This window comes from Rana temporaria, chromosome 5 (genome assembly GCF_905171775.1).
Source record: "Rana temporaria chromosome 5, aRanTem1.1, whole genome shotgun sequence".
NCBI classification, from domain to species: Eukaryota; Metazoa; Chordata; class Amphibia; order Anura; family Ranidae; genus Rana; species Rana temporaria.
In genome coordinates this window covers 212,811,466-212,825,151 of record NC_053493.1, presented here as the reverse complement: position 1 = coordinate 212,825,151, position 13,686 = coordinate 212,811,466, and the positions used below count along the sequence as shown (strand labels likewise).

Genomic DNA, 13,686 nt, shown 5'->3' with positions numbered 1-13,686 from the left:
ATTATTCTGCTTTTTGGCTGAGCTACACACAGGATCACATCGTACTGTCGTAGGCTTCAGAATAGGCAGCTGCCTCTTATTCTTGGTGGGACAACTGCCCATCTATGACCCTAAATATTAAAAAGCACTTCAATGGAATGCTCCCTTGTTTTACTCCCAAAGAAGAGACGTGTAGAGCATATGTTGTTTCCAAAACAGACAGTTTTACAGCATAGTGTCTCAGTTACAAAGCGCATAGCAAGTCATAAAACACTGCGTTTGGGTTTCTAGGATTTCCCGGTTAGCTGGCTGAGGTTAAAAAGTAGTAGTCAGCAGATTGTACTGACTGTTAGTGACGTCACGCTCCTGTTTAAAAAAAAGCAAGTGCTAACAAGTGGAACAAGTCAGAAAGCTGAAGCCGGATCCTGAAGCTTTATTGCCTTAACGTACCATGCCTGGTTAATCATTAGCAGAGCTTTCAATTTAACTTGGATATAAAGTGTTTCTTTACCGCTAATGTTTCTTCTATATAAAAGGTGCTTTTTGATCTTGAAAATAAATAAACGGCAAGCAAGGTAGTTCAACAAATGAATTATACACAGTGTACAAAGCTTTTCTTTCAATGCATATACAAACACGGAGGACGTCTCTCACCTGTGCCTCCATACTGAGCCAACAAAAGGCAGGTGATCAGTAGAAAAGACGTGTTACATAGATGAGTATAGTCATTGAATGGGAATTGTCTATAATAAACGCAAAACATGGTTCATTTATGTCGTGGTATGAGGGAATGTACAACAAACGGGTATGTGTCTATTGGTACACTGCAGTCTTATTGAACTTAAAATAACAAATCTTACAGAGCGTCTGTCAGTGAGCTTAAATTGGTCATGTAATCATGCCACACCGCTTCTTACCAATCTCTATTATCCAAAACCACTTACACAGCACTAGTCATTCATACTACACAATAGTATTGAAACTGTTGCAAACTGTGTATGCTCTTGTGACAAGTACATTTTCATACAGACTCAATAAAGACAACATTGATGGTCATAACGTCCTAGATCTCTCATTACAAACCGAGGCAACCCAGCATCCAAACGTGTTATGTATTATCATTTTATTATTATTTATTATTGTTTATTATTGTATTTATTATTGTTTCTGCCAGTAGCCAAACTCATTTTTCTTTGGTTCACATTTATTATTATTATTTACCATCCCATCAGTGGAATGTACTCACAATCCTGTGTTATATGATTAGTATACCATTACAATGAAATGTAGGCTACACAATACATAATGCATAGTTTTAACCTGCCTACACCACGCAAAACTCATAACCAGCAGATCCTTTGTTTGTAAAGAAAGTACCCTAAGTTCATGTGCCACCATCTTCGGGGGGGGGGGGGGGGGGGGCAATGTTATTTCTGGTCTATGCCTAGGTAAACTTAACATTATGGCAGCAAATCTTCAAAGTGATGCTGTGTGCCTCAGTACTGTCCAAAGTTGGTTTATGTCAATGGAAATGGACGGGGCAATGAGTGATACAGGCAGCTGCAGCCAATGCTACATATTCCATGCCAACCATAATCCTAGGAGTATGCTTTTTTATTTGCCAATTTGACATTTTTTTCCCAGTAGTCAGCTGCATTGCACAGTATCAAAAATAGCCAGAATTGGTGACAGGCAGCCATCTTAAAGGGGTTGTAAACCCTCATGTTTTTTTTTTCACCTTAATCCATCCCATGGTAAAAAAAAAAAACTTCTGTCACTGAGCAGCCCCCCGTTTTACTCACCTGAGCCCATTTGTTCCCAAGCCAGAGACACGCACACCCTCTCTGGCCGTTTCTCGGCTCTTGATTGGATAGATTGATAGCAGCACAGCCATTGGCTCCCACTGCTGTCAATCAAATCCAATGACGTGGGCGCCGAGTCTGTGTCTATGGACGCAAAAGCTGGACTCGGGGGTGTACCTGCACGGTAACCCCCAGAGAGAGCACTTCTCCTAGGTGGTTTCCCAATGCGAGGAGAGCGCCACTGAGGGACCCCAGAATATGGTGATCGGGGCCACTCTGTGCAAAACTAACTGAACAGTGGGGGTAAGTATGACATGTTTGTTATTTAAAAAAAAAAATAACATGAGATAGGTAGTGGTAGGGTCACCTAAGATTTAAGCCAGCCTTAGGCGGTTTGAATCTTGGCCAGTTCAGCAGGGACTGGCAGAGATTTGAACCATGAATGGGCAGGCTGAATGTACCAAGTTGATAGATTGATCAATTTGAGCACATCCAGCCTGTCAGATTTTACATGCGATTATTGCTAGCGGCTAAGGATGGCTTCCCCCACCCACCACTGGGAGAACACAATGGCTCAGCAGGAGGTATTCCTGTGGTTGCAGAAAAAGGAAATCACTCTGTCTATGGCCCGCTTAAAGCTAGCCATACATGCTGAGCCGAATGAGAGATATCTATAGTTTCACCCATCAATGCCAAACAGTGTGGATGGACCAAACTCCCACTGTCAGCTATTACAGTGCCTTGAAAAAGTATTCATATCCCTTGAAATTTTCCAAATTTTTGTCATGTTACAGCCATAAAATATGAATGTATTTTATTGAGATTTTATGTAATAGATCAACACAAAGTGGAACATAATTGTGAAGTGTAAGGAAAATGATAAAAGCTTTTCACATTTTTTTAACAAACAAATATCTGAAAAGTGTGGTGTGTATTTGTATTCAGCCCCCTTACCCCTAACTAAAATCTAGTGGAGCCCATTGCCTTCAGAATTCACCTAATTAGTAAATAGAGTCCACCTGTGTGTAATTTAATGTCAGTATAAATACAGCTGTTCTGTGAAGCCCTCGGAGGTTTGTTAGAGAACATTGGTGAACAAACAGCATCATGAAGGCCAAGAAACACACCAGGAAGGTCAGGGATAAAGTTGTGGAGAAGTTTAAAGCAGGGTTAGGTTATAAACAAAATATCCTTTGAATAGCTTTGAACATCTCACAGACTACTGTTCAATCCATAATCCGAAAATGGAAAGAGTATGGCACAACTGCAAACATACCAAGACATGGCCATCCACGTAAACTGATAGGTCAGGCAAGGAGAGCATTATTATGGGGGCCCATGGTAACTCTGGAAGAGCTACAGAGATCCACAACTCAAGAGGGAGAATCTGTCCATAGCACAACTTTTAGTCGTGCACTCCACAAATCTGGCCTTTATGGAAGAGTGACAAGAAGAAAGCCATTGTTGAAAGAAAGCCATAAGAAGTCCCATTTGCAGTTTGTGAGAAGCCATGTGGGGGACACAACAAACATGTGTAAGAAGGGGCTCTGGTCAGATGAGACCAAAATTTTACTTTTTAGCCTAAAAGCAAAACGCAATGCGTGGCAGAAAACTAACACTGCACATCACAATCCTCACTGTGAAACATGGTGGTGGCAGCATCATGTTGTTGGGATGCTTTTCTTCAGCAGAGACAGCGACAGAGTTGATGGGAGGATGGATGGAGCCAAACACAGGGCAATATTAGAAGAAAACCTGTTAGAGTCTGCAAAAGACTTGAGACTGGGGTGAGGTTTCACCTTCCAGCAGGAAAACAACCCCATACATACAGCCAGAGCTACAATGGAATGGTTTAGATCAAAGCATATTCATGTGTTAGAATGGCCCAGTTAAAGTCCAGACCTAAATCCAACTGAGAATCTGTGGCAAAAATTGCTGTTCACATACGCTCTCTATCCAATCTGACAGAGCTTGAGCTATTTTGAAAAGAAGAATGGACAAAAATGTCACTCTCTAGATGTGCAAAGCTGGTAGACACATCCCCAAAAAGACTTGCAGCTGTAATTGCAGTGAAAGGGGGTTCTACAAAGTGACTCAGGTGGACTGAATACAAATGTACGCCACACTTTTCACATATTCATCTGAAAATGATTTGGAAAACCATTTATTATTTTCCTTCCACTTCACAATTATGTGCCACTTTGTGTTGGTCTATCACATAAAATCCCCAAAAAATACATTTATAATTTTGGTTGCACCATGTCAAAATGTGGAAAATTTCAAGGGGTATGAATAGTTTTTCAAGGCACTGTATATTCTGAAAGCTGGTACCCATGGCTGTCAGAATACCCGCACAATGAATGCAGCTGATGGGCTGCAGTCTTTGTTCAACTGACATTTTTCCAGCTGGGTCCTTTGATTTTTTTAGTCAGTTGGTTGGCAGGGCCATCCACAAATCGAATTTCAGCTGACTCAAAGAAATCATCTGAAATCACAGAAATTGATCTGTGTATGGCCAGTTTGAGCAGACTAGCCAAACCTTATGCAGCTCCTGTATTTGTTTCCTGTACAATGGTCAAAATGCACTGCAGCTGCAATCTGCTTTGGGTGTCCATATTAAGCTAGTGACACTCCAAACACATGCCACAAAGGCAATGCGTTTGCCTACATGGGTTTGAATGGTACAGAAGTACCACTGGATCCAGCTGCAGTGAGTTTCCAAAGTATTGAATGCACTACTTTTGATGCGTTGTAATTTCAGGCCATTCAAATTAAATAGGCTGAACTTGCACTACTCAGAACTGAATGTGAATCGCACAGGAGCAAGTTCCCAGCGTAAACCAGCCCAAAATAACAAAATCCACTACTAATCAGAAAGGCGCTTTGTATTATGCAGGCATGAAAAGCAAGCCTTTCTGCATGCCACTTTTTTATAGTCCTATAAAATATAAAACAACATAAAAATGTAGGTTTTACTAAATGTAGGCCTGATAATGTTGCGAACAATTCTGGACATAACATAACTCTGAAGCAAAAATCATGCATTCCTCATTTATATTACTACCTACGTAAGTAAAATGCCTCAATTAATATTAGACATAAGACCACAGCGACGGACTTCTGTCTGAATTTACAGACATAACCAAGTACAAAGTGTTTTGGAAAGCAATTAGACTTTATGCAGGCTGCCAAGCTGTCCAGCTCATTCCTTCTTATATTGTCCTTGGATTCTATCAGCCAATACTTCTTACTGGTTTGTGGAGAAGGACTACGTTTCGAGAGCATGTGTGGGATTTTGGATCGAAAGCTGCATATTCATGAATGCGAGTCAAGTAAAATCAAACCGGGACCGTAGAATGTGAGTGAGAATCAAAGACTAATAGATGCCATATGACAAAATGTTACATACAAGTAGCACAAGTCCAACAAAGACTTACTATATGCCTTCAGCTACTATATTGTGCAGATGTGCATCTACTACCTGCATGATTTGTCTTGTGTTTTGCCTACATTTAATTGTTCTAGCAGAGGTGTGGGGGCATCAAATGAGGACAAGCCTGTAGCATTTGTCGGAGGCTAGCTATCACAGGTAACAATCAGGACACGACGTAGTGCATAGAAATGCAAAACCTTTACTTAAACACTTGTGTGTATTGAACCATTTGGCTCAATGAACCCTTTCATCAGACAAGTCAAAGTGCCTTTAGCACCAATTGCATGCATTTAAAAGTGCTTGCTCTAACACCTGGGGGAGCAAAATGGAAACAAAATGGTGGTATTCATCATTGTGTCTGTTCGCCATACTTTTTAAATTCTGTAACATCCTGCTCTGCAGTTTTAGCATGCCAATGACATGATATGAATTTCTTGTAAATGTGCCTTTTATTGTAAGTGAAGGCATGTTTTTTTTCTTCAACGTAGACATTACAAGGTATTAGAAACAGAATCAAACAACCCATTCAACACAGCCCGAGACAACACATCACATGGCTTGTGTGAGTGATGCACTTCAGTTTTGCATTAACTTGCTGCCTGATTGCTGACCTTGAAGTTCTCATTTCACATGGTAGTTTCCAAATGAGAACATTGCTAACAAGTCTCTCAGTAATAATGAGCATTTAGGAGACTTGCGAGTTCTGGTTATTGAAGCCAACCTATACTCTGCCTATCTCACCCCTGCCATGCTTGGATTGCCAGTATCACTTACTAACACTGCTCTATGTACTCAGGGCCGCCATCAGGGGGGTACAGGTAGTACATATTTATTTTTATTTCTTATATATATATATATATATATATATATTTTATAAATGTTTATTTTTTTATTTTTGTTTATATATTTTTTTTTATTAAAGGGCCCAGAGGTCCCCAGGGCCCTGGATATCAACCCCCCCCCCTTTTTTTTATAAATGTTTATTTTATTTTTTTATATATATATATATATATATTTTTATATATATATTATTTTATTAAAGGGCCCAGAGGTCCCAGATAGCAACCCCCCTTTTTTGTAGTTTATAAAAAAAAAAAAAAATTGTGTGTGTGTGTATATATATATATATATATATATACCACCCCCACTTCTCAATTTGTGGCGCCCCCCCCCCGCTTCTCAATTTCAGGTGGCAGCACTCCCCCCGCTTCTCTGCTCCAGAGAGCTGTGTAAGGGGCCCCATAATACCTGATGGCGGCCCTGCATGTACTGTATATTGACCCCAGGGGAGTGTGACCCTATGCACTAACGTGGTCACATTGCTACAGCTGGCAGGCATCTGTAGCAAATATGAGTTCTACTCCCAACTTAAACAATTCAGGATGCAATTATTCTAAATGGATTATTTTATAAAAAAAATATATATACACCATTCAATTATCGCAAGCCAAACTACAATCTGAATCACTTTTAACGAGCAATGCACAAATAAGAAAGAATTCTGGTTGAACTACATTTGTAAGTACAGCATCTTATAGTCTTTGCAATCATATAACATACATTGGGGGTTATTTACAAAAGGATATTCCACTTTGCACTACAAGTGCAAAGTGCACTTTAAATTGCACTGGAAGTGCACTTGGAAGTGCAGTCGCTGTAAATCTGAGGGGAAGCTCTGAAATTACGGGAAGCTCTGCTGATTTTATCATCCAATCATGTGCAAGCTAAAATGCTGTTTTTTATTTTCCTAGCATGCCCCCCTCGGATCTACAGCGACTGCAATTCCAAGTGCACTTGTAGTGCAAAGTGGATTTGCCTTTAGTAAATAACCCCCATTGTAATTAAAAGTATCCATAGAAGACCCTTTGATCATCACTGGTGAGTTCATAGCTAAACTGCTGATAATCAGGTTTACGTAAAGTGTATGCAGGTTTTAAGCTGTAAGATACCTTTTGGCTATTAAACCCTATCTGTGCCACTATGTGGTCCTTAGAGAGTATGGGGGTTATTTACAAACATCAAATCCCCTTGATCGCTTATTTTATTTTTTTTACCAAAGATATGAAGAAGAATACACATCAGCCTAAACTGAGAAAAAAAACTTTAAAAAATAAATAAAAAAATGGGATATTTATTATAGCAAAAAGTAAAAAATATTGTGTTTTTTTTCAAAATTGTCTGCTTTTTTTGTTTATAGTGCAAAAAATAAAAACCACAGTGATGATCAAATAGCACCAAAAGAAAGCTCTATGACCCATTTCACACGGAGGGCATATTGCAGGCGCTATAGCGTTAAAAATAGCGCCTTCAATCCACCCTTAAAAAGCTGCTTTCACACTGGAGCGTTGCGCTAGCAGGATGGTAAAACAAGTCCTACTAGCCACATCTTTGGAGCGGTGAAGGAGCGGTGTGTATACCGCTCCTCCACCGCTGCTGCCCATTGAAATCAATGGGACAGTGCAGCTATACCACCTGCAATGCATTGCTACAGCAGTGCATTGCAGGCGGTTCTAACCTTTTCTCGGACACTAGCTGGGGTTAAGTGCGCCCCGCTAGCGGCCGAAATGCGCCGCAAATCCGCCCATAGCATCTGCGGTAAAATAGCAGCGGTTTACCGCTGACGCTATGGGTGGCTTAGTGTGAAAGGGGTCTATTTGTGGGGAAAAAATGACATCAATTTTGTTTGGGAGCCACGTCGCACAACCACACAATTGTCATTCAAAGAGTGACAGTGCCGAAAGCTTAAAATTGGCCTGAGCAGGAAGGGGGTGAAAATGCCCGGTATTGAAGTGGTTAAAGTGGTATAAAACGCTTCAAAACGCCAACACGGCAACGTAAATGTGGCAAAACTGACATTTTAAACGTGGGTTACTATCTGTCAAGTTTAATCATTTAGGAGCAGTTGTAAAAAATGTCCCGTGTACATGGAGCCTTAAGCTGCACAAAAGCGCATCAGTGTGAAAGGGCCTCAAGTTAAAGTGAAACTGCAACAGAGAAAGATCGGTTAAAGTGGTTGTAAACCCTTACAGACCATGTTATGCTACAGGTAAGCCTATAATAAGGCTTACCTGTAGCTACCCAGGATATCTCCTAAGTCTGTACGGTTTGGGAGATATCCCCTGTCCCCTGCATATGCCGATGTCATCGGCACATCCGCACTGGGGCAAACTGAAGCAATGGCACATGGTATGCGCCGTTGCTTCAGTAAATGTGCTGTCACCGGCGGCTCCCACGCACATGCTCAGGAGTGACGTCATCGTTGCTTCGGCCAATCACAGCACCAGAGCCGCGATACCCGGAAGTAACCCCCGGGAGAGATGTCGCCAGCCGGAGGGGGGTACGAGGACGGCTACGGGGGGCTTCAATGTAAGGTAAGTAATTCATAATGAGCTAGTATGCTCATTATGCCTTTGTCTTGCAGGGTTTTATTTTTTTCAAGGGTTTACAACCACTTTAATTCCCCCTGCTAGATAGGGCTGTGCTGTGAGGCAGAGCTGTGTAAATCTCAGGACTGGGTACACAGAAATACAAAAACGTTTGGCAGGTAAAACAGCGCTCATATATGTATTTTAGTTGTGCTCAAAGCTCAGCTTTAAAGTATACCAAAACATACTCTTTCACTTTGAAGAGTTTGTTGTGTCTATAGGAAGGGAATTGAAGGGGGGATCCCCCAATGGGACAAAAATAGCAAAAGTAAAAAACTTGGCTGGGGTTTTAACCATTTCCTGCTCTATCCAAAATGGAAAAAAAAAAGTTTGGCTTTTGAATGCAATGCAATGTGAGGAATCACACAAAGATCTAAAGGCAATAACACCTCTATAATGTTTTTCTTCTCCCAAGTACTTTGCCAGATATACGTCTCATCTTTCTCTGGTGTGAGTCGGACTGCACGCTCAACTCCAGTCATCAAGGTACCCCTCACAGGAAAGCCAAACTAAAGGAAATACCAGACCTTTGTTAGAAATCAGGCACTCTGCCATCTCCTTGTTTCAAACATAGCTGCTTTGTTTTGTTGTATATAGAATTGGCCACTAACAAAACATAAGGCTAAAACCAGAAAAAGAAAATATACAGCCACACGCTATGCTCCTGCACAGAAGAAATGTGAAAGCAGCACTGCCACAGATCCAAAACCATGAGGAATACTGCAGGACAGATATAAATGACAAGGAAGGGTAATGGTCCAGTTCATATATCCGTCCAGATCACGTCCCTGTTACTTCAGGGAAAAACAGGAAAGTCAAAGGCGACAGGAACTGACAACAACATTTTTTTTTAGGAAGTTTCCAAGAATTCAGGAAAAGGTAAGATCTATTAAAAGTTTTTCATCCTGTGTAATATTATCATCACAACCAGACACAGCAGCATCTTCCCCAGTGGAGCCATTCATTACAGAGCAATCTAGGGTTCCTCCAGAGGTTACTAGGGGTTCCTTGAGCAGACCACTGTAATAGGAGTCATTTTTCCACTAATCCCTGATTAATTGGGGTTCCTGAGACCTGGAAATTATTCCATGTGCTCCACGAAGAAAAAAAAAGTTGAAAATGGCTGCCCCGATCTATGCAGAATACAAAAAATGAAAAGGTAAGTACATCTAATGGTCCGTTTCAGACGAGCAGTCTGTTTAGATCTGCCTGCCAGTTTTGCAAACAGATCTGAACAAAAGCTCAATGCTGGGCAGCCCATAGATGATTTGATTTTCTGTCCTTCCACTGTAGGTGGAAGGACAGAAAATCACTTTATTCCCCCATCAACAAAGTCAGTTTTGATAGGGAAATGCATTCTGGAGCAATATTGTGTTCTGCCAGCAGGGGGTGTCGGGAGCCTTCCTGGCTGGCAGAACACAAAGACTGCTGCTTGCGGTTATAGCCGCCAGCAGTAATCGTATGTAAAAAATATGACAGACTGCTTGTACCCAAAGCGATCGATGGATTGACTTGGGTAAAACCAGCCCTGCTGAATCGGCTAAATTTTAATCCATGTATAGCCAGCTTTAGTCTATGGGCAGGCGGATGTAAACAGATATGCGTCTGTTTGCATCTGACTACCTCTAAGTCCGTCTAGGTCCAGAAAAGAAAAAAGTGAAAGGCATCTTTCACAAAGGTGATATGATGTGTCTGTTTTTCAGGTGAACATGATCAGAATGATGTAAGTCTATGGATAGGCGGATGTAAACAAACGTGTTTTGCTTTACACACAAATACTTCTGACTCAGTCCAGGTCTGGAAAACAAATAAAAAGAAAGGGTTTGCATCTTTTCCCAGTTTCCCAGACCTAACTATGACAGATCGGAGGCAGTCTGATGTAAACAACTGTCCACAGATCCAGTGTGGGTCCAGAAAGATCCAGTTAGTAAATGCATAAAGACTTGAAGTGACTTTTGTCCCATTCTTCTCCAAACCAGCAGATTATCTATTCACAGATCTCCTGCCAACTGCACCAGACGGAGTCCCAGTGAAACAGGCCAGAAGGTTTGCATTTGTTTAAATTATTTTGCCACCTGAAGGTGAAAGATCGAAGAGAAAAGGATGTAAACGGGCGCAGGTCTATTTACATCCAGCTGGCTGTGGATCAAATACTGTATGGGTCTGTTCAGTTCAGTGAGGAAGAAACTGAATGTACATGGATGTCACAAAAGTGACAATTGTTCTGTTCTCCTCCAATTCAGCAGGAGATCTGTACACATAGGCGTCTGTTCTATAGGGCAAAGGGGGGCAATTGACCCCCCCTGGAAAATCGAGAAGGTGTTGAAGACTAATGAAACCCCTCCGCGACTGAAGCAGTGACAGCGCCGCGGTGACAGGCAGGTTAGAACAGGGAGAGAGAGGCGAGCTGTTGGCCATGGTGTTGCAAGGGGGGGGCAGGGGGTGGTCTGGTGCGGGGTGACGCCACTGCACCTGACCAACCATCCCCTTCTCTCACGGCCGCGGTCTGTCTGAGCGGTCCCTGGCCGGATGTCACACAGGCACAGCGAGCAGAGTGAAGCCGCCTCCCCCTCCAGTGTTGTGCTGTGCCGCGCTGATGGCTGACCTTAGGTAATAAATGGGATGGGGGAGGGGGGTCCGTCTGTGCTGAAGGGGGGGTTTGTGCTGAATGGGGGACCATCTGTGCTGAAGGAGGGGTCTGTACTGAAGGGGGGGCCATCTGTGCTGAAGGGGGGTCTGTGCTGAATGGAGGGGTCTGTGTGGAATGGGGGTCTGTGCTGAAGGGGGGTCCATCTGTGCTGAATGTAGGGGTCTGTGCAGAATGGGGGGGTCTGTGCTGATGGAGGGGGTCCATCTTTGCTCAAGGGGGGTCCATCTGTGCTTAAGGGGGGTCTGTACATTCTCTAGGCTATATTTATTTGGGCATGGAGTAAAGCTGAATTATTTCAAGAGCTTTTTCACACTGCCAGCTGCCTGCATTATCGGTAAGGCGCCCGCTAAAAAGCGGCGCTTTACCATCGTTTTAGCTGCGCCATTCGGCCGCTAGCCGGGCACTTTTAACCCCCGCTAGCATTTGAAGAAAGGGTTAAATGCGACTGTGTATCGCCGCAGCCGAAGCGCCCTCCCCTGAAAATATTTCAGCGGAAAGTAGAAATTGAATAGGTTACTAAAGTCAGGAAAATTCTCGTACATCGGAAGTGATGTCATGTGTTGTATTATATTTTGGGGTGACAATTGTACTGACTAAATGAAAATCGTACAATCTGGTATTGTACAAGGAATATTTTCGCGCTCGTCCGATCGATTAATATCGGGTGAACTGTCGTGACCGGCTCTGTACTAACGATCCGATTATCGTACGATCATGTCGAAATGTAGATACATAAAGCTGGCCATGCACAGATTTTTGTCCAAAATGTTCTCACAGAAATTCTGAAGAAGTCATTGGTCAGAAAAAAAATTCTTGGCATTGTTGAGTTAACTCATTTAGTTTGATATTCTTTAAAAATGTCATCCAGACTTGCTATTTGAATGGAATTCCAGACGTATTCAACAGGTTTCATTACAGTACAACTTTTCCCCAGATGAAAACCACATTCACAGGATTTAGTTCATTCGAGAAAAAAAATTCCATCCTGCTCCTTCCAATCTTCTCGTCTGAACACCGATGTGACCCCACTAAATGTTCAAAACTCAAAACCAACGTTGTGAAAATGAGAGGTTTGGACAGAAATTCTAGCGGTGTATGAACAGCTAAACTACAACAACAAATGTCTCGTATTTGTTCTCTCTTGGTCTTTTAAATATACCATTGAAAGTGTTTTAGCAAAGCAAAACAAAAACAAAACAAGCAAAACAAAAAATAAAAAAAATAAAATAAAAAATAAAGGAAAACAATTTTATATATATATATCAACACAACAACACACACACAATATTTGCACTTGGGTTTAGATATGCTTTACAGTGGTGAGGGATTGGAATATTGTCTGGAAAAAAAAGACTCCCCAATGTAAAGGAGGTTCATCTTCTCCATAGTAATAATGAAAGTAACTCCTAAATGTTGGGTTGTCACCAGAACAGGAATAGAGGAAATTCTTCCAATGGAGACACTGACAAACAATCAGGGATTCCCTATAGGACAGGAATTGTGCACACACAGATGACAAAAAAGTGACCCCAAAGTTTTGTCTCTAGTCCCCCTGGAAGCCCCATAGGGGTGCAGAGGTTCCCCCTCCACTGATAACACAGCTCTGTATTCATTACACTGGATCACATAATCCAAGTTTCCCATATACAAACAATGCAATGTACAGAGGAGCACAACTCACCTCACTAAAGAAGTTATCCATTGTCTGTCCCCGGCTCAGCAAGTCTACACTTAGATTGGATGGACTATGCCAGACACTCCATTCCTCTCCTCCTGGGATGTGGAAGGGCCACCTTTGTCCTAGGTAAGTATCCTAAGAGGGCACAGAGTGTGGTACATGCTCCTTCCCTGCCCGGTGTATAAGTGTCCGGAGCCCGGTGTACGTCCCGTGCTGTCCCGTAGAGTAGAGTGCAGTGTGCGGACTGCTCGTAGTGTACACTTCTCGGGAAGACTGCCCCCTCAGTCCCTCCCCTATCATTACACTCTGCCTTCTTCTCTGCACACGTCCTATCAGCGCCCTGGGCAGCTCTCCTGTCAAAGGTGAGCTCGTGGCTCTGGGATTGTTCTCTCAATGGGCCGCATTCACTGGGCGGACATGAGGACATGAACAACTGGACGGCCAGGACACTGTGCACTCAATGGTGCTGTGTGTGAGGGGGAGGAGGAGGGGAGGAGGGATGCAACAGCTGGAACGGCTCTACGGGGCAGACCTGTCTATCATCAGTCCGAGTGTTCCTACAATGGGGCTCTGCACTCCGTCTACCCCATGCGTGTTCACTTTCCATACATGGAACTGCAACTCTGGGCAAAATACAAACATGACATAAGTCATATAGGCTGCCAATACAAGTTTGTCCCATACATAGTTGTATACCTGTTGATGTTGGCAGCATGGTC

At 42.5% G+C, this 13,686-nt stretch overlaps 1 protein-coding gene across 1 annotated transcript in view; it reads right to left on the bottom strand.

The window, feature by feature from the left end:
- Positions 1-13,218, bottom strand: part of LOC120940588 (unconventional myosin-X-like) — a 287,319-nt gene extending 274,101 nt beyond the window's left edge. Inside the window, exon 1 of the mRNA XM_040353535.1 lies at positions 12,971-13,218. Within this exon, the coding sequence (XP_040209469.1) occupies positions 12,971-12,991 (21 nt within the window). The 5' untranslated portion in view covers positions 12,992-13,218. The remainder of the gene's footprint in view (positions 1-12,970) is intronic.
- Between the last annotated feature and the right edge of the window lie 468 nt (positions 13,219-13,686).